Below are 25,850 nucleotides of genomic sequence, written 5' to 3' on the forward strand. Positions count from 1 at the left end.
TCCCCTGTTTGAAAAGGTCTTTCAAGGGTCAGCTGACATCACAAAAAAATGGGGGCATGCTGTCATGGAAACTTCTGTTTTTGCTCCAAGGAGACCGAATGACACTAACAAAAACAGAGGCTATGTCCTCTCATGATGTCATACAAGGACAATATATCCTCCCAACTGTCAAATAAATCCAGCAGGAAAACCAACAAAAGCAGCATCCAGAAGAGGCCAAGATTAAACAATATCAGCCGTATGAAATAAATGAACCCGCATATTTAAACAGCAGCACAAAGCCTCTTCTGGAAGGAAGCTGGATAACAAGGTCAGATGTCTAATTACCCCCCTGTTGTTGAGGTTGCATATGTTTTTGGGTATTTTTTTTTAATTATTTGCAAAAGTAGTTGTGGGTACAAGTCACTATAATTGTAACCGGTGTGGTTCTGTGATCGAGGGAGTTAGCCAAACTCCTTCCTTAGACATCAAGTACACACCTTTAGAAGACAAATTTCAGCAATTTACACATTTCTGAGCTCGCCCATAACCTCAACCATCGATCTTCCTGCCACTGAGCAATTTGGGATGAAGTAAAACCACATAGTAGTCTGCGTCAGACAATTTTAGGTATGTATCACAACTTTCTGGGAACGACAATTAGATGGAGTTAATGCAACAGCTTGAACCACACTGAGCAGATCTGTGGTCACAAGCTCTGAGTCACCTCCGTGCAGAGAGGCCTTTCAGAGAGGAACTGTAATGAGTTATTGTCCATCCTGTTGTAGTTGTCATCCTGAACCAGGTGCGATTTGTGACTCAGGAGTTTTTATACAAGGGGAGGCAGCGTACTTTGGGCCAAGACAAGTAAATATACCAGAACAAAAAAATAAAGACAAATGTGCATGACCCCCCTTTTACCAGCCACCCACGGCCTCGCCACAAACATCCAAACACACAAAAACATCTGCTTCCACGACAGTCAGACCACCTCTCCTCATCTGCGGCTGAGTAATGCACCTCAGCATTGGTAGCCTTGAATATTTTCAGCTCTGAAGCCCGCCTGAGGACTGACACTGATAAGATACTTTGCAAACTGGATGCCCATTACGGAGTACCAAGTGACACCCTGTAATTCTGCTGCTGCTGAAAGCTGAAGCAAAAACAAGAAATTACAGTAAATTTCCTGCCAACAAAAGACTCGAGGAACTCTGTGACCTCTTCTCCGAATTTATGGACTCAGATCTGAGCTCCGATCGCACACACAAGAGTCACACGTTAAACATCTTCCCCTCTTGTGAAACCGAACCCTGCAGACCCCCTACTCCTGCTGTCGCTCCCCACGATATCAGGAGTCTAAACTGGAATGGGTGGGAAGGCAGCGATGTTTTATTCGACTGAGGCGAAAAACAAACACGGAGAGACGAGGGAACGAAGATGCATATCTTGGGTTTCTCTGTAAGACAGTTTAACTTTTGCACAGCTGTTATCCTGTCACATGTACATGGGAAGGAAGACTTGAGCTTGTTTTTATGAGTCCCATTTGACCTCTCGGCTGCTCGTAAAACAAGTATCCCCGCACAGTTTTTTCACAACACAGCCAAGACCACAATACATTTACACACATTCTGCAGTTTTAAGCACCTACAGAGTTTGCTGCTGCTTCTACACTCAAACTACTTACAACGGCAGACCCTTAAATTCCACCACTTCAATATTGTCAGAGATACATAATTGAATCGGGCTCGACTTCAAACGCAACTCTTTGGCAGCCACACAGGAATCCAACATCCAGGAAAAATAACAGCCGAAAATATCTCATCAAAAGGCAGATTACTATAAGCTGAATCTAATGGCCATGCCTTATCAAGCATGATGAATAGCACGGAGTCATTTAACAGGTGAACTGAGGAATGCAGCACGGTGCTTACTGTTCACAGTCCAGCTGTGGAACAGACTCTGAGGCCACAATGACTCAAACTTTAACCGAATGTACAGAGACAGACATAAAGTGTCACAGCTGAAAACAGAAGTTCTTGATAATGTCACTGACAGAGTAACTGGATCCATGATGACTTTATCGCTCCTGAATTTGGTTATGCAGCCCTGGATAGCTTTTTCTGCCATATACATTGTAAAAAAAAAAAAAAAAAAAAAGTTTTTAAAAGTTGCTTTTGTTTTTTAGCATTTTAGAACTTTAATTTCTTGAACAATTTACTGTGTAGCTGATTTCACTACGTTTCTAAAGTACAGATAATACCGAGTAAAATCTCACAAAAAGTATTATTTATATGTTAACTATAATATAAGAAGGCAAAAACTATAAATAATCTCTATTTTCATGAGTGATAATTAATTGTTTTATAACATTTTATTCAAAATTACACTTTTTAAATTTTTTTAACTGTATTTCAATTAACAGAAAAATCATGTATATGAACAAGAAAAATGGTTGATCATTTCCTAATGCTATTTTACAGATGTTCTCACTTTTGTTAAATTTAAAATAATTAGTGAAATCACAGAAAAAAGTATTAATTTATATGTAAATGTTTTTTAAGTCAAAATTGTAAATAATCTCCACATCAAAAATCTGTATTTTTCTAAATGATATGTTCACCCTTCGACTGTGAAATTAAGACAAGAAAATCATCATTTTTGCAGATATTTTCTGTTATTTTAAAGAAAAATTCAGTTTATTACGTATTGAAAAATGGTAAATAATTTCTTCACTTTTTTTTTTAATTTCCTGTTTTGTTAAATTACAGATGTTAGCAATTAAAATCATCCAAAAAAAAAGTATCAGTCTACATGTTGACTGTTTAAAAATAAGGCCAAAAATGTAAATAATATTATCATCAAAGATCTGTATTTTTATAAATAGTAATTCATTCTTATACAAGGTGTGACAATAAATGAGTTTAGCAGTATTAATATCAGCCAAAAATAAAAATTCACAGTTATTTGCTGTTATTTGAAAGAAAATTATGTTATGTCAAATATGAATTTACATGTTGATTGTATTAAAAGAATGCAATTATTAAAAAGGTCAAAAGAAAAAATCAACGAAGAAGATGAAAAATCAGTTTTGACTTTGTTTTTCTGGTACCTGCTGCCAGATTTTCACTTATTTTTTCCACAGTGTACTTGAAAGCAAGAGGCATTAGCGCTGAGGTTTAAGTAATCTGAGCGGTTGTGATCTGACTGATTTCCAGTGAGCATTCAGGTCTTGCTGACCGTGGTCGACTTGATAGATTTGGTTAATGGTGGTGGTAAGTGTGTGTATGTTTACAGATGATGTCAAATGGACCTGCTAACACCAGAAGAGGAGGACAGAGTTAGGATTTATGGAGTGTCCTCTGCCCATCATCCTGTTGAACTTGTCTTGGATTACCATCCTCCTGCCGTGCATGACTGCTGCCTTTGTCCACAACAGACATGCTTCATATTAAATCTGGTATTCCACTTCTTCAACTGTCACTGATCCACTTATATAACTCCCTACAAATCCCCTCTCCCTCTTTTCTCATGTCTTATTTAACCCTTTGTCAGATGATGGTTTAGTTTAGCAGTAATTTATTGACCATATATTTGAGAAAAAAGCATTCCTTCTTGTCGTTGTCCAAAGACACAGTAAAAAATATATGTTAGGGTATTTGGGGAAAAAAGCCTCCTTTCTCATGGTATTACACGACACACTGATTAAGCAGAAAATGTGATTTCAAAGAGCCCAGAATCCTCTTGGCTGTGTCTAAGATTATTAAACCTCTGGATTAAAAGTAGAGCCTGACTGATGGTGGCTATTTGAGCGCCAGTTCCTAAAGAGTGAATGTACTGGTCAATATTCCTCATATGCGTATAGTATATGTAGATATATACATGCAGTATGTTAGAGTTGCATTGAAAAGAGAAAGTAATGGAGCCATTTTTTAACTTTCAAGCAATGCATTTTAACAAACTATGACACCACTTTACTCCGCACCATCATCTGCTCAGCTCAGTACTCTGCTGCATGTGCTGCAGGCAGTGCTGAGAGTATTACCACTCTTTTGGATAAACTGTGGGATAAAGCGCTTTCTAAATTACTGATATCTTTTTTTCCACCATTATGTTCTGTAAGAAATATAAATAAAACTGGCATACATCAGGCAACTTTTACACAGATACCGATTCATCAATCCAGTTAAAAGTTGTATTATCCAACACACACTATAACTGTTTGACGCAAACATATGTAATTCCTGCAAAGCTAAATCAGCACAATGAAAACTCACACACACACACACACACACACACACACACACACACACACACACACACACACACACACACACACACACACACACACACACACACACACACACACAGAGGTTAAAGGAACATGATTTCAGTGTGTTTGGCTGAGCAGAAAGATTAAAGCATTTTGGCAAGAGTCACATTTGAGAAGATTACTTTGAAAAGAATTTCAAGTTATTTCTACTAAGTCTAGATCAGAAAGCACATAATTACAATTAAAAAAGAACAAATATTGATGAACCTTAGTTTTCTAAATTACAAAAACTCAGTAACAGATGATGTCAAACCTTTCACGAGAACAAATAACTTTGAAGAGAAACAATTTAGATAGTTTTAGGACCATTTATGGATTATGTAAAAGAGCTGAATTTGACTGAGAATCTTGCTGAAGAATAAGAATAAATGTTTGTTCTAAACCATGTAGACTTTATAAAGGTGTAAAGATGTATCAGAGTCACTTAGGATAGTGGATATGGATTGTTGTCTGTTAGATGAGAGGAGCAGTTCACTGTTAATGTGGTTTTTTAATGCATTAGTGTGTTTGTTGTTTGAAGTTAAATAGAAATGGCATGAGAAAATGTTTAAATGTTCTTGTTTTGCATTATAAGTTTATCATGTGTTTTAGGTGTAGGTAAACCCAGAAAAATGAAAGAACACGTCATAGTCAAAGCTATATGGAGCTGCCTTGTCTTTGTATGTGTCCATGGTGGAGAAGAGGATTAATGTGAACTTTGGGTCTGTAAGTCATTAGCAGTCGAGGTCAGAACCCTCTGAAACGCTGAGGCTGGAAGGTGAGCAGGAAAAGTCTCACCTCGTCGGGTGAAACTTCACACTCTGTCTCCAGGCCAGAGGAGGGCCGAGGCCACGGCTGAGGCTCAGACAGGGCAGCTCCATCCGTCACAACCGCTGTTAACGTACCAGTGCAGAATACCACTGACAGACGTCCATCTGACTGTTTTACTGCTGATAGCTCACAGTCTACATGTACAGAATCTGCAGCAGGCCAGGTCTGAAAGTGGCAGAAAAGGTGTGCAGGGTCTGCTGAGCGGTGATATAGATTACATGAAAGTTTGCCTATTTATGGTTCCCTCACAAAAGTCTGTGGCAGCCTACAGTGAACAAGCTCAAATATACTCACGCCTTCGAAAACATCTTTGCAACTGAGTTATGAACACGGTTCGGTTATCAGCAAGGTGAGAACTAAATAATACGTCAAGCTGACTACCTCACACCAGCATGCAAAACCTCCGTACAGTTTCTGTAGTTAAAGTCACACCTTCTTAAATGTTTTCATGTTCCTGGAATGTTAAGTTCCTGACAAATAGCCCCCATATAGTGTAATGTTACGGCCTCAGTGCAGCACCCACAGTCTCTCCAGGCTCTCTCATTACTGGGGCTTAAATATGAAATGACATCATGCTTGCAAAAAATTTTTTTAGGAAAGGCAGGTATAAAAATACCAGCGCTTTTCCCTTTTCCCCTCCTTCCGCTGAGATCAAATGAGCCCATGAGGGAGAATTTAAAATTACGGCCTTCCAGAAACAGGCCAAACAGTCAGCATTACAGTCGGGCTGCGTCATGAGTCAGCAGTGGGTCACCTGCTATGACCTCATACCGAGTCTGTTTCACAAACCCTAGGAGGAAGGGCTACTGTAAGTGTTAGCTGCAGTAATGTAACAGCTTCTGCAACAACAGGCTGGTATGTCAGGAGTGTATTGTTCTTATATCTGCGTTTGAAAGTGTCTGAAGTCAATGTAGCGCCAAAAAGTCTGCAGGAAATGAGCAGGGAAACCGAAAACCAAATCAAATCAGAAGCCAAATGAGAAACCATACTGACTTTTAACAATACTGATGTTCTTCCTTAATATGTTCCATTAACATGACATGATCTTTCTTCAGTTTTAACAAGCCGTGAACCCAAAACACAAATTAAACAGCAGCCAAACAAGAAACCAAAATGACTTTTATATGTTTGTTCCATTTACATCATAGTCACTGTCCCATTTCATGTTTTTGTGACACTTCACATAGGTTGAATATTTTAGATTAAGTGAAAAACATAAAAGAGAGACAATCATATCAAACTATCATGTCATATAATAAAGACAAACTGATTTTACAACCACAAGTGATGTCTGCAACCCTTTTTGCATTTTTGTTTAATAGTTCAGTCTTGTTTTGGTCAGTTTGGGTGCTCAATAAGGGCTTTGATTTACCATTTTGTGTATTTGCAATTACAAATTACACATTAAGATCCCCTTTTCCTTCGTTAACATTTTCATATGGTGTTTTGTTTCATGCTGAAGGATACATCATGAGTAAAATTAACAGTCAAAACCACCTTGAAACTTTTGTGTACCGATGGCAGTCTCAAAAACACGGATTCAAACTTCCGAAGAATCATAAACCTAAAACAACAGACCTTGCCAACTTGTAGGGTGGGGATTCCCGTACCATCATTGTTCTTGAGAATCGTTTTTTTGTTTGAGCATGTACACCTGAAATAATCTACATCCTTTAAAAGCAGGTGGGGATTGTTTTAGCAGAAAAAAATTCTTAATATCTAACTTTGAGACAGAGAAAGTGTCCAGTAGGAAGCTGTGCACAGGCCAGGAAGTATTTTTCTCCAACCAAACAGCAAATACAACATATATATAGAGAAGAATTACAGCATAAACTACTGCTGTGAGTGGTTTTGAATGTGTAAGTTACAGTAGAAAGAGGAAAGTATATCTCAAGGCCTCAAACATTATGATTAGACAGTGAACGGCTGCAGCTTTGTGAAAGGAATTGTTCCACAATATGATCAAGTTTTAGGGGTTCTAGACCTAAATCATATCTGTTAGAGGGTCGGACCTTTCAGATTAGTTGCAAAAAAGGATAAATAGAGCAATTTATTCAGTACAAAGATGATAATTTGCAAACAAAAGTAATATGTAGTAGATGCTTGTGTGCCCTTTCATGTCTGTGTATCTGGCTGATCGGTTTTAGCTCACAGAGGCGAAGTATGCTTAAGTTTGAACAAGGATCAAACTGAATATTTGACAACAAATTCCATCGTCAATCTATGGAATGTCGTCTCCTCCTGATGTTGGAGACGCCGCCTCACATAGATGTTTTAGCAGAATTCCTCGGCGGCCTCTCAACGTCCAAAAAGTTTCCCCTGTGGTTTTGCGTATTTGGTTAAAACCAAGAAACCGCGGCTGCTCTCTACTGTAACTGCCCATCTCTCTGTCCATTCAAAACCAAGTCAAGTTTTGAAATTCCTTGTTTGCACAGCATGCAGTTAGCTTAATGACATGGAAGAGCATCAGACAAAATGCCTTTGAATGGCATGCCACAATTGGAGACGGGTTTTCTCTGTCGGCTTTGCAGTTTAATGAAATAGTGGGATATCAGGCACCTGTTTGGAGTTCTGCACAATGAGACCTCACACGATCAATTTTGTTTAGAAATGCTCTCTTTAACAGCACAAACTCACACACATGCCCTGACTGAGCACATTCCCTTTCTCCTCATGCCAAGAGCTAATCTTAACCCAAAGCTCGCTTGTTGAAGAAGCGAAAACAGGCCAAATGACCTCAGACTGAAAAAATGCTCAGGTTTCCACGAGGATATAACTCCCATGCATCCCAATACCAGAGATGCATCATTATAAACAGAGCGTTACATAAAGCATTGTGTGTGAAGAGCATGAGAGCACTCTGAAGAATACCAGGCGCTCAGCACCGTAAGACTCTCTGGCCGAGACAAATTGTGGTTGACCACGGAGGGCCGCGCCCAGCATCCAGCCACCAGGAATTCCTCTTTCACTGGCTGTGGAAAACGCTGGCATCATCAGCTCAGCACCAACCACTGATACTGAAAGAACGAGGAGGCGCATCACCTGCACATTGGACTGCCGACTGCATCAAAGGTGCTGCTCATAGGAAATGAACACTAAGTGGAAAGAAGGCATTTAAAGCTGTTGATTAAACCTGTAAAAACTCATCTCAGCACAATAAAATAGTCCCTTCATGCCTTAAAATGATTTAGATCTATAGATCTATAAACTACTCATATGTATCTACACCCACTCCTCCTCCGAGCACACCAGCTGACCTACAGCTCAACACCTCAAACACTGTAAAACTACTCTACGCTACACAAAGACAAGTTCTGAAGAAGAATAATGACATTAAAAGTCCCTTCTTGCAATCTGACAGAATGAATTCCTTTAGTTTTGGACATACGAAGATCCAGAAGTCTGAATTTATGCTCAGCCCTGGCGTTGACTGCTAGTTTTGCTCATAATGTGTCTCCTGTTAATCAAATAAAACCATTACTTTTTACTGGAGATGAAGAACAAAATATCCAAATGTGAAACCAAAATCATGAATGACAAACGTAACAAACAAAAAACAACTCAATGCGAATCAAAAGATGCAAATAATATAAAACAGGGTTGCAAGCAGTTTGCGAAATTAGTTGGTTTAATAGTGTGACAGTAATGACTGTTTTCCTTTTTGATATTCTGCTTGTGTGGATGTTTTTTAGTTAAATTATTCAATCCTGTGGGGAGTATTATATCATGTAAATGGAATATGTTTAGGAAGAGCAAGGACATCAGTAATATTAAAAGTGAGTTTGGTTTCTTGGATTTGGATTTGGGTTTTGGTATCAGGGCTAGTTTTCTGTTTATTCCCTGCAGACTCTTTGGCGCTATATTGACTTGAGACACTTTTTACATACAAATACAGGAAAGATGCAGTTGTGGCACACCGGCCTGTTGTTGCAGAAGTATGTATCATTCTGTAGCTAAGTGTTGCAGTAGCGCTTCTTAATGGTTAATGATAATGTGTCTCCCCACATAAAAAAAAGCACCATTTTTTTAATCAATTCTTTAATGCGTAAGTGTTTGCTTGCACACTTATTACTACTAACTGCGTACAAACTCTCAAAGAAAGGCTGTAAGAAAGGTCCTCCAATACAAAATCAAGTGAGGAGTTCTTATGAGCTTAATGTTCTGTACATTAATCACATACAACTAGAGCTGCAGCAGAGAAAACTTTGGCTTTGGAATTCTGACTTTTTGACTTTCACTGATAGAAGATGCTTCCAGAAGGAGCACAATTCTGCTTTGGATAGTAAACAATTTGCTGCCATCTAGTGTCCACAATCAGTAGGCAACACTGGAAAGTCCCAATGTGCACAGACAATACTGAGTACTTATCTGTCAAAGTGTAAAAAAGACAATCAATCAACAAAAGCTGCTGCCAAAATCTGCACTCAGCTCCAGATCTTTCAGTCTCATTATATAACAGCAACTTAATTCACTTTCTAATGCATCGATATCACAACCTTTGTAGGAGGAAAAGTCAAAACACTTTTCTCACTTCCCATTCCTCAGCTTTCTGTTCATTTTCTGTGTTATATAACGTCAGTACTGTCACAGTGTCTGGCCTCTCCTGTTTCCCTGCAGTCCAACACGCCACACGCTACCTTCATATTCCCCAAGAAGGTGTGGGGAGATGTGGAGCCTGGTGACTGAAAACGCCTTGTCATTGCATTGCCTGCATTCCCGTGCCTGGCTCCTATTGGCCTGAAGACTATTTATACAGCCGCAGCAGAGGCCCCTCATAGCCTACTGGGGAGATACACTTCCTGGGCTGCTGGCTTTATGTCTCCTGACTGCACAAACACCTAAATATGTGGAAACTCCCTGAAACAAAACCTTGCTTTGGAGGGTCTATCATTGCAAACAAAACTGGTTAAACCCACATTATTTAAATACAAAATATGGTTGCAGTGTGTCAGAAGAGACAAAACATGCATAAAGGGCAATTTCAAGAGGAAACGCAAGAGATATAATCTCCTCGGTATTCAGAACAAGTGCATTTGTCGCCCCCAACAAATATATGAAGGAAGCATATTCCTTTTGGACACAATAGAGATGCATGCAGAGAAGATACAAATTGCTGCAGAAAAATTCACCAGAACGTAGAAAAAGAAGTGCTAAAAATTTCCAACACAGTCTGTGTCTTCCCGCAAGCCTATGTTCTTGTTATTAAGACAAGAAATTTAGTGAAATGTGTTCAAAATGATGCACAAATTTTCCAGTTTCATATAAAACTGCAACCTCTAATCGTAAATTGACTTCTAACAATTAAATGAAGTGCTGCAATAAGTAAATAAAATATATCCTGGATGTAAAAAAAAGCCTCCAGATGTAATTTTAGGATTTATTAGTTAAAATAGGAATCAGTGTTGTAAATTAGACTATTATGGAGTGTGTCGTCCTGGATCACAGAAATTCATCCGGAAAAGACCAATTAAATTGAAACGTTAATTAGTTGAGGTATGTCCCTGTAGTAAACAGCGAGCATGTTGACTAGGCTGTGAGGTTGACATATCTAGAAACAAGAGAGGAGTGTATTTTTAGTTTGCTGATGAACTGGTGTAAATAACCAGGGGCAGGCAGTGCAGGCCTACAGGAATAACAGTTGATCCAGGAATAAATGAGACGGCGTCCCTGGCACAGGTAACTCTGGATAAATGTGCTTACACAGAGCAGACGTCCCCCTCAGCTCAGAACCAGGGGCTCTGCTTGTCAACACATTTGTAATTCTCGCCTCCAGGCCTCCTCCCTCTTCTCTCACCTTATCTGAAAAGTCCAACTGAGCGAGGCCGGATCCTGACTGTTGGTCTGGTCAACATCACTCACACTGAGGTACAGAGGTCTGCTCATATAGTGGAGGTCAGAGATTTCTGGATTCAGATTTATTCTACGTCTTGAGATGAAAATCACTTTTCTTAGAGGGACTTTTTATCTTTGGGTTGCTGACAGAACAAGATGTTTGAGGATGACATCTTGGGCTCTGAGAAACACCGATCACCTTCTAATATGCAAAACAACCAATCAAGTAATTGAGAAAAATAATTGCCAATGAAAATATTAGTTAGTTGTAGCCCCTTTGCAGAGACAGATATCTCAAAACTGGAGAAATAAAACTAAAACCATCTGCTAAGGATTTAGATATTTTTTCTTAATTGAGGTGAAGCAATTCTAATTTCACTTGGTTTATAAAGGTCAGAACAAATGTGAATGATAAGCAAAATAATAATAAGAATATTGCGATTATTTTAACAGGTGTTGTGAGTCCAACATTAGTCACAATTTTATAGAATTGCACATTAATTTCAATTCTTTTCCACTGAAAAAAATATCAAAATGTGATGTGAATTGTGCAGCATGTTCAGTTATGTCTGGAGAATATAATTTCTAGGCTGTGAACTCTCTGTAGCACTGCAATGTTTCAATTATAATGATAAGCTCCTGCTTCTCTGTGAGTATTGCACTGCGCCATACTGCAGTATTGATAATATTTTGATTATTTGTACAGCCCCAGTCAGAGCCAGCTTTCTTATACAGCCTTCTTCATTACTGAATGTTTTTCTTTACCAGGATGGATGTCAGAACTCCTTAGCATACTGCACCATATCACCCCAAAAATCAAGGCGTTTATACAGTTGAGCATGTTAGCTTCAGGACAAAACATCTACTTCACAATACAGCAGTCACCTTCAGCAAACCAGCAAAGCTAACAAATCAATTAAAGCTATGAAAACCATCATTCAACAGGGTTTGTTGAGATTTCCACGTTTTACTGCACTTTGCTTTTTTTTAAAAACCATCTTGGTGAAATTAAACTGTGTTCACCATAAACTTGCAAAGAGGCAACCCTTGTGAGAAAATTTTAAATCATTATTTAGTAAATGGGAAAAGCGCAGGCAGATTTGTGCTAGTAAATAAAAACTGATGCTTGATAACCACATGCAACATAAATAATCAGTAATGAATCAGTTTATGGGTAAACCGATGAGCGACCTAGTAACATAAAGTAGATCATTTTTAAAAAGCTAAATGAAAGAATCAAATGAAAGAAAAATTAACGGAACAAGTGATTATTTAAATCGATTAAATACAAAACAAAACAAAATGACCGATGATTGCATTTTTTTATTCTTTTTTGCTACCTTTTTGTGGCCATGATAACAAGTAGGAATACAACTAAATATATAAAATAAAAGGAAGAAGAATAAGAATATCAAACTGGAAGATTCCCAATATTGAGTCAATTTGAAATCTCTCCACAGTAGTAAATTTTAAATCCATTATCCATTAAACATAGCATCATTAAGTGTCACTTTATTTTTATTATATGTAGCTGCAGGTAAGCATCAAATCCAACCCACACAGTAAAGCCATATTAATGGGATGAAAACCTACCTGACTAGGGGCTGTGGGTTTCCTCTGACTCTACATTCCAGTCGGATGGGGCTTCCCTCTGCCACCTCCTGACTCTTCAGCTTCTGGAGGAAGCAAGGAGGCGACAGAGGTCCTGCTGCTGTTGGAGCTCCAGACTGTTGGTACCTGGCTGAGGCTGCGACTCCCGCCGGACCTCCAGGCTGAGGAATCATCTCCTGCTGGATGAACTGAGCCTCCTCCTGTTGGCCTGGAGGTAGAGAGGGAGCAGAAGCCGAGCCCTGAGGGACCGGCCGCTGGCTTCTGGGAGACAGATAGCCGCTATCAGGAGATGAAGAGTCCTCCTCCACCTGCTGCTCCAGATGAGCTGCACCTTTGAAGATGGATGACAGCTCCTCGATGAAGGTGGCGGCTCGACTGCAGAACTCTGTGGCTGAAGCTGCCCGATCATTCAGCTCCAGGCCTTCGTGCACCAGCCTGGGTTTGTCCAGCTTATAAATCGGCTGTAAGGGTTTGTGACGGACGACCTTCTCAGAGGACGGAGCCTCACTGGACACTTTAACTGCTGCACTGTCATCTGGGCAAGAGGCTTTGGTCTGGTGGTGCAGGTTCGGGCTGGTGTTGAGGTTTTCAGTAGTCACAGGAAGGGAGAGGACGGGTTGGAGAGCCTGCTCCGGTTGTGAAGGATTAGAGCGGCCTGGATCTTCAGATTCACATTTGTCACCAAAGGCCTCCCGGGCCAGGTCCAGGCTAAGGTTAATCTCTTCTGCACTCAAGAAGGCGGTAAGGTCCGCAAAGTCTCCATCTCCAGAATCCAGCTCTGGCACTGAGTCCAGGTAGAGTTCTCCATCAGAGGAGGCCTCAGAAAACACTCCTCCATCACCCTCCAACGTCCCGCCTGCTGCCGGATCTTTCAGCAGCAGAGAGATGGGGAGTGGCTGATTCCAACTCCCGTCCTGCATCCTGAAATAAACAAGAAGCCATCATCAACCAGACATTTACACACAGTGACTCTGCAGAGAGTAAAGTTTATACTGCACATGAGACCCATCGGTAAAAAGGAAAATGACAAACAGGCAGAAGAGAAGTCAGACTTAAAATATAGACTTTCCAGGACTGTGTCAGTTGCTCTCACAGCCATAGCTGTCAGGATGACTCAGGCCTGTGTTGTCTGGACACAGTTGGTGGGTATTAGCACTGAGGTCACAGTGGACATGACTGGCATTTCTTACTGCTTTGTTTCTGTCAGGACATTTTGCCCCATCAGTCTGTTCTTTGTTTTACTTTCCTCACGTGTGTTTTCATCCATATGAACTGGATTAAGGTTGTGCAATAATTAGAGCTTGAATTAACAACTATATTCATTTCTAATTGTTCCTTTTTTGAGTAAGTTGGGTAAGTTTTTATCTACAAAGAGGTTAAATAAATGCCATTATGATCAATATCCAAAGTTCACGGTAGTAGGTTTAATTTGAATTCATCTGTAAGCATCAAACACTGATTCTGTGAAAGTATTAGTCACCAACTTGTGCCTTTTCTACATCTACATTTATTGTAGAAATGTCTTCATTTATGTGAAAAAAAACACTAAATTCAGGCATCAGGTGACAATTAAATATGATAAATATAATGGAATATATATGCATCGAATAACATTAGATGCCACATAGATTCAGTGGTTGTATCAGCTCATAATTCATATTTTGATAGTAAAAATGTAAAATATTAGGGGTTAACAGCCAGAGAGAGAGAGAGAGAGAACAGAGCAACAGTTGCATCCACCAAGGGATGTTATTCAAAAAGGCCACTGACAACAATGTACATAATATTTTTTCTAAGTAATTTTGACAAAGTATGCAGTCACCTTTAAATCTGAAATGTTTCGTAAGTTTATATCATTAATTATAGTTATTTTGCCTTTATAATAGGGACAAATTAAGAGAGGCAAAGAAGAAGACATGCAGCAAATACAAAGTGCATGTGTATCAGGAGAGCTACCAGGTTGCCCCTAAATAACAACATTTCATCAGCAAAGGCTGTGCCATTTTGTGAACAAGTGATGAAACAAACAATATGAACTCTTGCTAAACCATAGTCCAAAATCAGGATGCACTCAGAAGTCGCTATGTTTAACTTTATGCCATCTCATGCATCCTTACATTTGACTTTACTGTACACACAATAGGAATCTCGCTGCTTGATGTGAACCTAATACAGGTCACATTCAAATATAATTGAAAACATTGAAGTTTCTTCAGCTCTGACCTCTTAAGAAATCGACCCTTTGTGTATATTATGTTGTGAAACTGTTGATGTAGACACACACATGATGCAGTGTGGCACTCAGCGCCTCATGGCGTCCTGAAGACCAGCTGTTGTTATTTTTAATCCCCTGGGCTATGTTTCACAGGAACCCCACCCTCCACGAGCACAGGAGAGAGGTCGCTACCTTTAAACACACACAGGTACAACTGGAGCTGCACAAAAATACACTGATGGTCAAAGCAAAGGAATAAACTCAGACGATGTTCCTTAAACGCTCTGCTGTCTGAAGGGAACAATAGCAACAGCACAGAGCTGATTAAATATGAATGTGGAAAATTTGAGACTGATTGACAAAATGTTGACAACTGCCAGCGATATTACAGTTTCCACTGCTCTTTTTCTTTCTTTTCTAGATTTCATGGTGTCCTACTGTGTTCATTCATGTGCATGGAGAAGCTTATATATTCACATAATTGTCATATTAATGCAAAGAAATTCTTTACAATGAGAAGGAATAAAAATATCCTTCCAAGTCATGAAAAAAAGGATGCTTGAATTTGCCCACAGATACTGTAAATACAAATATATTCTGTTTGAAACACCTGTACTGCTACTGTTACTGTTACATTAAGTGATTTAGGTCACACAATCATAAACAATTATGAACAAAACCAGCAAGATACAGCTCACTGAAAACAGAGCAAACCCTACCTTCAAATGTGCTGTTTGTCCGAATGCTCTCTCCTGGTTTCGTGGTTCCAGGTTTGTGTCGTTTAAGTGAGAATGAGTCAAAAAGAAGCTTCTCTTTCTAGAAGAGCAGCCTTATTGGTCAGACGGGCGGCAGGATCTCTCAGGTTCAGGGTCCAATTGCGTACTGCCTCTGCAGTGGCCTGCTGTCCCATCTGTCCCGGCCCCTGACTGCTCACTGTGTGGGGCTATATTTGGCCCCGGGCTCAGGTTTCACCGCCAGAATACTGGCAAGAAGAGAGAGTGTTGAGGTAGTCCTGGGGAACAGAAGGCGGCGGTGACATTTTTTATACTGAGCTGGTATTTGTTAATTAAACACAGTAAACACAGGCTGTTGGAATAACTAAACCGCACATGCACAATATGCTCTTATAACCCTGTGTAAGTGATGTTTGTGTAACATTAAGGGAATCTTAATCTGCATTTACAACCACAAATCCATATTATAACGACTTACAGTAGACATCCTGCTGAGTACTGTAAGTCACTTATTGTGCAGGTCATGATTTGTTTAATTAGGACGTCTATATGAGTGAAATGATGACAGCTTGTTAGTGTTCCCACTGCGTCCAGCTGAGTTAACCCCGTGACCCCAGACCACCCACATCTGTTTTACCTAAAGCTCTCTAAAAGTGGTGCTGGGAGGATTCGGCAAGAACTGGTGTTGAGTTCAAGTTTCAGCACCAATTTGGTCAAGGTCAAGGCTGCACAGAGGTCTGACACAGACGCTTTCCAGACTTTTGCCCAACAAACAACTCCAACGTTCATTATTTTCCATGAGGTGCACCACAGAGAGATGGTTCAGATTAGGCCGAAACACTGGGTTAGAAAGACACAGACAGTTGAGGCTCATGTAGTCTCACTTGGTCTATTTCTGGGCCACTATCACATTTTGTGCTCTCGGAGCTATTCTGGTTCTTCATCAATCTACTGATTACAGTTAAGTGCCAGCGATAAGTCCAGAAGGAATTTCCACTGTAATAACTATCTACTGAACACACACCAACTCATGTACCATCTTAAATTCTACTTCTTGTCACTGTTCCTCAATTAGCAATAACTGTAAGGCATCATTTATAAATAAGTGCATATAACATACAGACTTGTATCTGTTTGTGGTGCATGTAAGAATAGTGCTGGAACATTTCCAACATTCCTTTATATCATATGTGCGCACCACAACACAAGTCCTTCCATAGATTATGCATACAGTATTTTTGCTAGCATGGCCAGGCTGAAGTATCGTTTTTCATTCTTATGAAGAGCAATACATCTATTAGGGACCTAAGATTTCTACATAATGGGTCCAACATTATATTTTTTTACAGTTAAGTACCACAAAAATCCCAATAAATCTACATTAAATCATCTTTAAAGGTAGGTACTATACTGTGTGTTGCCTCTATTGTATAACATTGTATGCTGTTTACAGTAATTAATTGTATTTTTGGAAACTGTTTTACGTTAGCAGTAGTGTCTTTGTAAATAGCTGATATGACATCAATGTGGTGCACAAATAAGACATTTGTCTCTGAGGTCAACACACTAATTCAGAAGGTGCATTGACCAAGGTGATGCACAACATATTAAAAATATAAATTATTAAAACAAATGAAAACAAGTCAATGAAAAACATAAAGCAATACAATTATTGCAAAATAACTGATTCAAACCACTGCATGATGACCAATATTGTAATATTTTTATTAAGCTTCATTTGTATCAAATGGAACAGCAAGCTAGTAAAAGTGCGTTTTAAATGGGACTTGAACCTAGTAGTAATTTTACAACAGGAGAGCGGGTAAAACTTAGCTTATTATTGTTGACTTTTTACACCGTACCTACTTTTTGTCATCCATTTACGAATCGCGTTTTTCCCCGAATTGCGCAAATTTGTCCCTTCGCACCACCCGTTGCTCCACTCTGATTGGTCAAAGGGAAAACATGGCGGTGTCCGCGTAGTTGTGAAAATACCGTGAAGAAAACTTAAAATAAGAGTTTAGCAGCGCAGAGTCGAGGCTGCTGCGGTGTGTAGCAGTTATTATTCCACCGCTTTTAATCTCCCCCACGTAAATAATATCCATGGCTTTTGTCTTTGCGTTTGCTTCGTCTGCTAGCTAACAAACCTGCTAGCATCGGATCTTCTCACCAAACAGAAGCTGCTCATCTGTCAAACCTGACCGGTGAGTAAGAGTCCACTTTATAAGCGCTTACTGTTAGTTTAGCTTTAGGTCATGGCTAAGGTTCCCGTCTGTAGCTTTCTATATTTCTGCGTAATGGTGTAGCTAACTTAACTGGGAGCTTGAGGTTTCATCAGAATGGCAGCAAACTTTAATGATAGTAGTCTATTATCGTCTGTGATTTGTTCTTAGCAACCCCGTGATATTTACATTTAGTTTAGGCTTCTTTAACAGACTGCATGACTACCTGTTATCTACGAGGTCATTGTATAATTACAGTAGAAGCGATAATGCAGAACTGTATCACCTTACAACAACGTCAATTCTTTTATGTTGAACAGTAAGTTGCCCTTATGTAAAATTATTAACTAAATAGTGGAGATTTCTTTGTATGCCCATCTTTATTTATGATGACAAGTCTCAACCCTCCTCTACATGGAGGATATCAGTCTTGAACTAATTCTGCCATTGTTTAGAGACAGTTTTTTTTAGTTGCTGTTTGCTGGAAGGGTTGTGTTGCTCTGTGTGTGTCTGTAAAATGCCCCAAAGTTTAGATTAAAATCAGGCAATATATTTTGCCAGGTCCTAATTTTCACCTTTTTCTCTTTTAGAAACTCTTTTGTGATCTTGGTAACGTGCTTTGGATCTTTTCATGCTGGAATATTCATTTTTTCCAGTGTTTTGCAGACTGGGAGTAATCTTGTCAGCAAATCATCTGTAAATGTGATTTCCCCACCACCTTTTACATTCCTGTAGCCCTGTATCATCACACTGTCACATCTGTGCCTTACTGTCAGGGCTATGCCTTCGCTGTGGTAGCCCTGAACAAGCTCAATCATGCTGCAGCCCATCTGAGCCAAAGAAATCTGTCTCGGTCTCATCTCACCAAAGAATGTGCTCCCGATAGTCATCAGTCTTCGTCTCAGAGCTGCAACAATTAATCGAATAATGGATTAGCTGTCAACTAATAAATTAATGGTTAACTATTTTAATAATCGATTAATTGGCTTGAATAATTTGTTTAAAAAAATAAAATGTGCATTCTCTGATTTCTGCTTCTTAAGTGTGAGTGTTTTCAGGTTTCCTCTATGAATTGAATATCTTTGGGTTGTGGACAAAACAAGACTTTTGAGCACAGAAACACAGATCAACATAGTTCAGTACAATTAAAATATTTTTTTCAGTCAAAAATTAAACTGTTTAATCTAAGGTTTATTTGCCCAATTTTCATATTTTTCAGCCAACAACATGCCTGCCTTCCGGCAAGTGGGAGAGAAGCAACTTCCCAACCCTGTACTGTGTATGGCTTGGTCTCCCAAGAGGGATCTGATTGCTCTGGCCAACACAACAGGAGAGGTAAGTTTAGGACACTCCTACTGAAAGAACATGACTCTGTATCTTTTATGTTTTTTGTAATTTTATCACCTATGTCCATAGTTGCTTCTGCATCGCTTGGCTAGTTTCCAGCGTGTTTGGAGCTTACCACCCAGTGAGTATACTGGGAAGGAGATCACTGCCCTTGCCTGGAGACCAGATGGCAAAAGTAAGGAATGACTGTGAACATCACTACACTTTTTATTCTTCTGCTTGATGGAATCATGAGTGTGTTACACTTAAATTGTCTCCATAATCCCCAGTATTGGCCTTCAGCCTTGGAGACACCAAGCAGGTGGTCCTGTGTGGTGTTGAGAAGGCAGAGATCCTTCATGTGTTTCCAATGCAGAGTCCTGTAACCTGCATGCACTGGATGGAGGTGATGGAGGAGAGCAGGTATGCATAAAGCTCAGGAATCAAACTAATGGGAGAGAAGGAGTCTAATTGGCAAGAATAATGTGAATGATTGTTTTTGATGTGTTATAGTGCCCTCAGCTCATTTTACAACTCAGAGGATGAATCCAAACTCTTCCTCCCCAAATTACCAACACTTCCCAAGAGGTAACAAATTGATTAATTGTACATCACATAATATGAAGACAGCTCCTTTGGTTGACTGAGTAACGTTTGTCCAATCTTTTATTTTCCAGCTACAGCACAACTTCAAAGATCTTCAGGTCAGACAGCAGTTTACCAACTAATTAATTAGTCCTGCACCACTTATTTAATGTATGCTTTGGTGGTTTCTTGTAGCAGCTAAATGTATTTATCTGTCTGGGTTCACAGTGAGGAAAAGTCTGATGAGATACTCAATCTCCTAGGAGAAGTCAGGTAAATTTGGGGCTTCCTGTTTAGGAAACACAGAAAAACAACAACTCTTTATAATGGATTACACACTCTTTAAGTTGCACTGGAAAATATTTCACCACTGCTTGTTTTTTTTCCATGCAGACTCAACATACTTGTTCTTGGAGGAGATGCTGGCTTTGTGGAGCTTTATGCCTATGGGATGTACAAGATTGCCACTCTAGGAGGGGTAAGACTGTTTTGTCTTTTCCATCTTCTGAAAGACCTTCATAAGTGAACTGATCTATTATTAAGAGTCAGTGGTTTATTTACAGTATATCCAGCAACATGATTCTATTCAAAGTAGCGAAATATGTCATATTAAACAGTAGAGCTCAACATGAATTTGATTACACAGTACTTTGTAAATGTTATACGTTAGATAAAAATCATCTCAAGGCTTTTTCCTGGCTCATAATGGGCCTTTGAAGGATGACCACACATGGCACTAAGTATGATTGGGCCACGTACAGTAAAGGCAATGAGTTGATTTTACCTTATTCGATAGCAATCTATGCATTTACAACAAATGTCTATTATGCTTAAGCAAGCAAAAGTCAGAAAATTAAATTGCTATTTTTATTCTCAATTCCTATTGTATTGGCAGTGGCAATTTTCTTTTAGAGCTGACTTAAATCTCTTTCCTCTGTGCAAGAAAAATGTTCACGTTTTTACATGTTTTTCAAGTAAATACAGAACAAGTGTACCGGTACAATAAAAATGTCAACAATTAAAAGATCTTAAATATGACTAGCAATGCAACTTTTCTTGCTTGAATTGTAAAACACTGCAGGTTTCAGGAACGTGTCGCAGCCTCAGTCTGTCCAGTGATCTCAAGTCTCTGTCGGTCATCACCGAGGTCCGGTCTGCTGACAACAACCCAGAGATCTGCTACATTCAGGTGAGATAAGAATGAACTTTATGATAAACTTTATTGATATTGCACCTTTCAAAAACAAAGTTACCAGCGCTTTACAATAATAACATTATAAAAGCAATAAGAGCCCAAAATGAAGATAGAAACAAGATAAAGTAATTCAAGACACATAAATGACTGTCAGAGTAGAAGAAGAAATTTAAAAGATGATATTGTTTGTCCCAGACAACAAAGGTTCAGTCATCTTTGCTGACAAGATGAGAATAAGGGAACATTTGTAAGACCTTGCCAGAAGATGTGAAAATGTGAAGCGATGCCTGACATGGCCTACTTTTCCACTGTCTGACCTTCTCTCTGCTCCTAACCTGCTTTTTTCTGTTTATTTTAACTGTTGTCTTCCAGCTGGACACGGGCTTGTTGTCAGACTGTCTGCCTGAGGTCACCAGGATGGCTCGCAAGTTCACCCACATCTCCACCCTGCTGCAGTACCTGCACCTGTCACTCACCTGTATGTGTGAAGCATGGGAGGACATCCTCATGCAGATGGATCTTCGGCTCACTAAGTTTGTTCAGGTTTGTAGTTGTGATTTGTTGACTTCACTGGTTAAAACAGGAGAGTGCCAACTGATGTTTTGCTTCCTGACTCAACAGGAAAAGAACACAAGCACCCAAGTTCAGGATGAGTTTCTGGAGCTTCTGCTGTGGGGACAATCGAGGTGGGAAGGGATGACAGCATTTCTACAGTTTCGTTTTGTGCATTATCATGTTGCAATGTCCGGGGTGACCTGTAGATGGCAGCAACTTATCTTGAGCTGGGTAACCAGCTTTTGTGGTTTGCTGTCAGTATCATGCAACGTTTATAATTTTCTTTCCATTGGCTCTTTGTTTTCAGCCCTGAACTACAGGCTCTTCTCATGAATCAGCTGACTGTCAAGGTCAGGAGAAGTTCATCTGCAGTTTGCTTCTCAAGACTTTTCTTTTTAGACAAATTGTGATGTTGTAGTCCTGATGTATTTCATGGTACAGCTGAAAATCACTCCCTATTTATTTACATTTCCATCACAGGGCCTGAAGAAGCTCGGCCAGTCCATTGAATCTTCTTACTCCAGCATCCAGAAGCTGGTGATCAGCCACCTGCAGAGGTAGTTTTGTCTTTTACTTCTTATCAATGCTGTCTGCTGCCTGACTGTTTTGATTTACAATACATCCCTCTCTGCTGCTCACTATAGTGGCTCTGAGGCTCTGCTATATCACCTCAGCGAGGTAAAAGGAATGTCTCTGTGGAAGCAAAAGTTTGAACCTCTTGGTTTGGATTCAGCTGCGATAGAAGGTACAACTTCAAACACATAAAATGACTGAAATCAAGCTTCTTTTTTTTCCAGTAACAACCACATGTGCACTTTGTGTTTTCAGGAGCTATCACAGCTGTGGGTTCCTTTTCTCTCAAAGCCAATGAACTTCTGCAGTAAGTTTGTGACCATAAATGTCAATAATTCTTTGGAAACTTTGTGCTCCTGGTTTTCTCAATTTTACTACTTTTGTGTTGTCTTTTAGGGTGATTGACAAGAGTATGAAAAACTTTAAAGCCTTTTTTCGATGGCTTTATGTAGGTAAGAATGAAAATTATGTGTTGATTCTTATAAAGATATTTGTCATTTGTATACTTATATGTAATGTGACATGCAAAAGTTTATAAGATGCTAAGCAGAAAGTTATAATTACTGTTTTCACATTGTTTTGTTTCCCCACAGCTATGCTAAGAATGTGCGAGGAGCATGTACCACCAGAACTAAACAAGGTGAGTTTTATTACAGAGATTTGTGATTTTTAGTATTTCTGAAATGAATTCATACTTTTAACATGTTTGTTCCCTTAGATGACTCAGAAGGACATTGCTTTTGTTGCCGACTTCTTGTCTGAGCATTTTAGTGAGGTGAGATCTGACAATCTCTGACAATCTAAGGAACTTATCAACATTTATATAGAGTTTCACAAATTCACTTCCATTGCTGTGTGGTTTACCAGAACGAGGAGCTTTTCGATCGTAAAGGGAAGTACTTCAACGTAGAACGAGTTGGTCAGGTAGGTGGTTTTGCACTGAACAGCTTCAAGTGTTTTTGAATGGAAATGCTGCATAATAACACGCTGATTCTTCTTTCACGTGGACATTTTTAGTACCTGAAGGACGAGGACGAGGACCTCGTGTCTCCGCCCAACACAAAGGGAAACCAGTGGCTGAGGTTTTTACAGGAGAGCACACATCTGAAAGGTGAACTATGTTCTTGACTTTAGGAATGCAGAAAAAAAGTTTTTAATATTCTTTTAAAATCTCAGTTGTGTGTTTTGGAAGGAGGTTAAATGGTTTGTTTAGTCTGAATGTTGGTTGAAATCAAAATCCCACTGCATTAACTGATTAAATATGTAATTGGTTTATTTAGAGAGCCCTTTGCTGTTTCCTTCATATCCACAAAAGTCTTTGCACTTTGTCAAGAGGATGATGGAGAACGTGATCGAGCATTGTCTACAGAATCCTGCAGTGAGTTTATTCTGCAGTAGATTTTCTTTTTTGAACCTGCATACTTGAGAATTTAGTTTTAAATGTCAGGGCCGTTCAGAGTCACATCTCCTCTTTGTTAATTATTTTGTTTCTTTGTGTGCAGGAAGTAATTGGGAAATCAGTAAAACAGGCCGTCTTTTTGCCCCTGTACACCGTTCCAGAGAGGTATAATATAATGTGTTTGCCAAGTTTTACAAATGCTTCAAATTTAACATAACGAATGTGGTTAAAGTTTAATGTTTGTTCTTCTCTAGCTCAGAAAATACTCCACGACTTTTTGAACTTCCATCCTTGTACGTAAGACATAAATATTAAAGTTTTCTATCTGTCACGGCAAGATGGGGATTTTTGTTAATGATATTTCTTGGTCATCCTACAGGTGGAACGACAGAAAAGCCAAACTGCATTATGTCGTGTTCTGCATGCCAGAGATTTCACCCTCCAAACTCTACATACTACGGAAAGGAACAGACCCAAACAGGTACATTTCTGGGATTGTAGGTGTTCTGTTTGTGTGAGTTTTTGTTTGTTTTATTTGTTTATGACCATTTTATTTTTTATTTTTGCAGGCACATCCCAAACAGTATGACGTCCATCGACCTCAGCCACCATCTTGACAACGCCGATGACAACGGAGCTGCAGCCCAGTGAGTCCCGCTTATTTCTTTCTTTGAACAGACACACATAAATGCAGAGAAATGCCTCAGGTGGTGAAGGTGTTGTCTGAACCGTGATTCACCGTGAATTCTGTTTCCAGGTCTCATTATGTGTACAGCTGCCTGGATGCTCGTTTCTATGACGATGAAATGCTAACTGTGGTCATGCAAGGATCAGAAGAACAGAACAGTTGGCGTGTCCTGGCTCAGCTCCCTCTCGCTTCCAGCCTAAACTGTGAAACTGAATTCAACTGGCAGCCAAACCTGAGGTGTCTATTTATACATCGTTTGGATTATCTTACTTCAATAACTTAAATTCCCTTGTTAAGTTCTAAAAGACAAACATTCAGCTTGTTTTACCACCAGATAAAAGAGGATTTTCAACGTGTTTTCTTATTTTATGGTTTATTATAATAAACTCCTGATTAGAGATATAAATAAATAACATACAGTGTCTCTTACATTCGCTTTGCTCAGTGCAGGAATTCTGCATATATCGCCTTTATGTAACTCAGTAGTATTGAGAGAATCTAAAACATAATTGAAAATAGAGTACATTATGAATGTTGTATGACATTATGTAATGAAAGTGCAGGCAAGCCATGAGTTTAACATCGTGCATATGTTATCTGTATCATCAGGTTGGACCAGCAGACCAGTGCCATCCCGTGCCAAGATCTGGTTTTGGGGAATCAGTGGCGTGAACTGGAAAACATGAAGGCTCAGTTTGTAGCTGTCAATGGAATACGCAAAGTGGCTTGTGTGGTATGTTACCTTTACATTATATGTATTGGATGGGGATTTTATTTTTTTTATTTTTTTTTTAATTTAACCTTTATTTAACCAGGAGAGATCCCGTTGAGATTTGTTTGGGATATTACGTGTGAATGAATTGCACTGCGCTGCTGCTATATTTGTTTTAGTGATCAATAAGGTCACATGATCTATTTTCAATCTTCTGCTAGTGAACGAATGTTCTGAACTACAGCCAAACATTTAGCTTTTCCTCTCCTGGCAGCTAAGTGCCAATCTGAGGCACTTACGTGTTTTTGAGATGGATGTGGAAGATGAGGATGACGAGGGAGCTGACTCACAGAACGCCAGCGCTGACCAGGACGGGTTGGACGCTACCATGACGAGCCAAGGGCAGGGAGAGGGAAGTTTGGGGGTTGAAGGTGAAGCTGAAGAGCAAGGAAGAGATGAATTTCTCAAACCTACGGAGCATCTGGAGTCAGAAGAAGCTGTGGAACTCTCCTGAGACTGAGACAACAAGCTGCATAAATAAAGGACTCAGCTCCATCTTTTGTTTGTTACAACTGTTTTTGTACATCATTTTGAAACAAACTGTGTAGTGGAATAAAGATATTTGTTTAAGTTGATGATTTTGTAATTCCGTCCTTTATCTTGAAGGCATTAACATTTAATTTCCTGTAGAGGTGAGACAGTGCTATTCATTCGGGCTACAACTAAACGAAGTATTATTGAAATTATCACAACATATTAGAACTGAACAAAACACACACACACACAAAAAATACTATTGTGATTATTTTTGACAGATTTTGTAAAATTGTGCAGTGTGAGTCATGATGTTTGTGGGAATGGTCATTTTTTCCACTGAGAAAACAAATTGAAAATCATGTCATTTTTGCTGCAAAACATTCATGCTCCTAAATATCTGGAAAATATGATTTGTAGGACAGGGCATCCTTTTAGCACCAAAGTGCTTCATTTATAATAGTATTTAGTGACACATCTTAACCTTATCAAAAAGTTCCAGCTCCTGTGATTTGAAAATTGCACTTTGCCATTTGCAATTTTAATAATA

General features: G+C 39.3%; 2 protein-coding genes and 1 long non-coding RNA gene across 6 annotated transcripts in view; 2 read left to right on the plus strand and 1 right to left on the minus strand.

Annotated features, from left to right (window-relative positions):
* Positions 1-12,549, plus strand: part of LOC118470066 (uncharacterized) — a 59,289-nt gene extending 46,740 nt beyond the window's left edge. The window contains exon 6 of the long non-coding RNA XR_008604478.1: positions 3,274-12,549. This is a non-coding gene — a long non-coding RNA (uncharacterized LOC118470066). The remainder of the gene's footprint in view (positions 1-3,273) is intronic.
* The window catches only part of palld (palladin, cytoskeletal associated protein), a 71,221-nt gene extending 55,584 nt beyond the window's left edge, over positions 1-15,637 (minus strand). For all 4 annotated transcript variants that reach the window (XM_023266763.3, XM_035946627.2, XM_035946619.2 and 1 more), the window contains exons 1-2: positions 15,497-15,637; positions 12,545-13,483 (exon numbers count right to left, since the gene is read on the minus strand). In XM_023266763.3, coding sequence (XP_023122531.2) covers positions 12,545-13,482 — 938 coding nt within the window. In that variant the 5' untranslated portion in view covers position 13,483; positions 15,497-15,637. The remainder of the gene's footprint in view (positions 1-12,544; positions 13,484-15,496) is intronic.
* Positions 15,638-17,450: 1,813 nt separating this feature from the next.
* On the plus strand, positions 17,451-25,401 carry anapc4 (anaphase promoting complex subunit 4). The gene is made up of 28 exons (XM_023266881.3): positions 17,451-17,715; positions 18,953-19,068; positions 19,150-19,255; positions 19,350-19,482; positions 19,573-19,647; positions 19,737-19,763; positions 19,873-19,917; positions 20,038-20,122; positions 20,726-20,833; positions 21,212-21,382; positions 21,461-21,525; positions 21,702-21,744; positions 21,875-21,951; positions 22,039-22,139; positions 22,223-22,274; positions 22,364-22,419; positions 22,561-22,607; positions 22,686-22,742; positions 22,835-22,891; positions 22,985-23,078; positions 23,248-23,345; positions 23,470-23,531; positions 23,621-23,659; positions 23,746-23,847; positions 23,936-24,013; positions 24,124-24,291; positions 24,664-24,787; positions 25,041-25,401. Exons 2-28 carry the CDS (start codon positions 18,961-18,963, stop codon positions 25,278-25,280), a joined length of 2,418 nt encoding a protein of 805 aa, XP_023122649.2. The 5' UTR covers positions 17,451-17,715; positions 18,953-18,960; the 3' UTR covers positions 25,281-25,401.
* Positions 25,402-25,850: the final 449 nt, after the last annotated feature.

This window comes from Amphiprion ocellaris, chromosome 2, assembly GCF_022539595.1.
Source record: "Amphiprion ocellaris isolate individual 3 ecotype Okinawa chromosome 2, ASM2253959v1, whole genome shotgun sequence".
NCBI lineage: Eukaryota > Metazoa > Chordata > Actinopteri > Pomacentridae > Amphiprion > Amphiprion ocellaris.

Excerpts from the sequence above, each read along its gene's own strand:
- anapc4 (XM_023266881.3), top strand. The coding sequence starts at position 18,961 with ATGCCTGCCTTCCGGCAAGTGGGAGAGAAGCAACTTCCCAACCCTGTA. Across the intron at positions 19,918-20,037 it reads AATCTCCTAGGAGAAGTCAG|ACTCAACATACTTGTTCTTG; the intron begins GTAAATTTGGGG and ends TTTTCCATGCAG. Across the intron at positions 22,743-22,834 it reads TGTCTGAGCATTTTAGTGAG|AACGAGGAGCTTTTCGATCG; the intron begins GTGAGATCTGAC and ends GTGGTTTACCAG.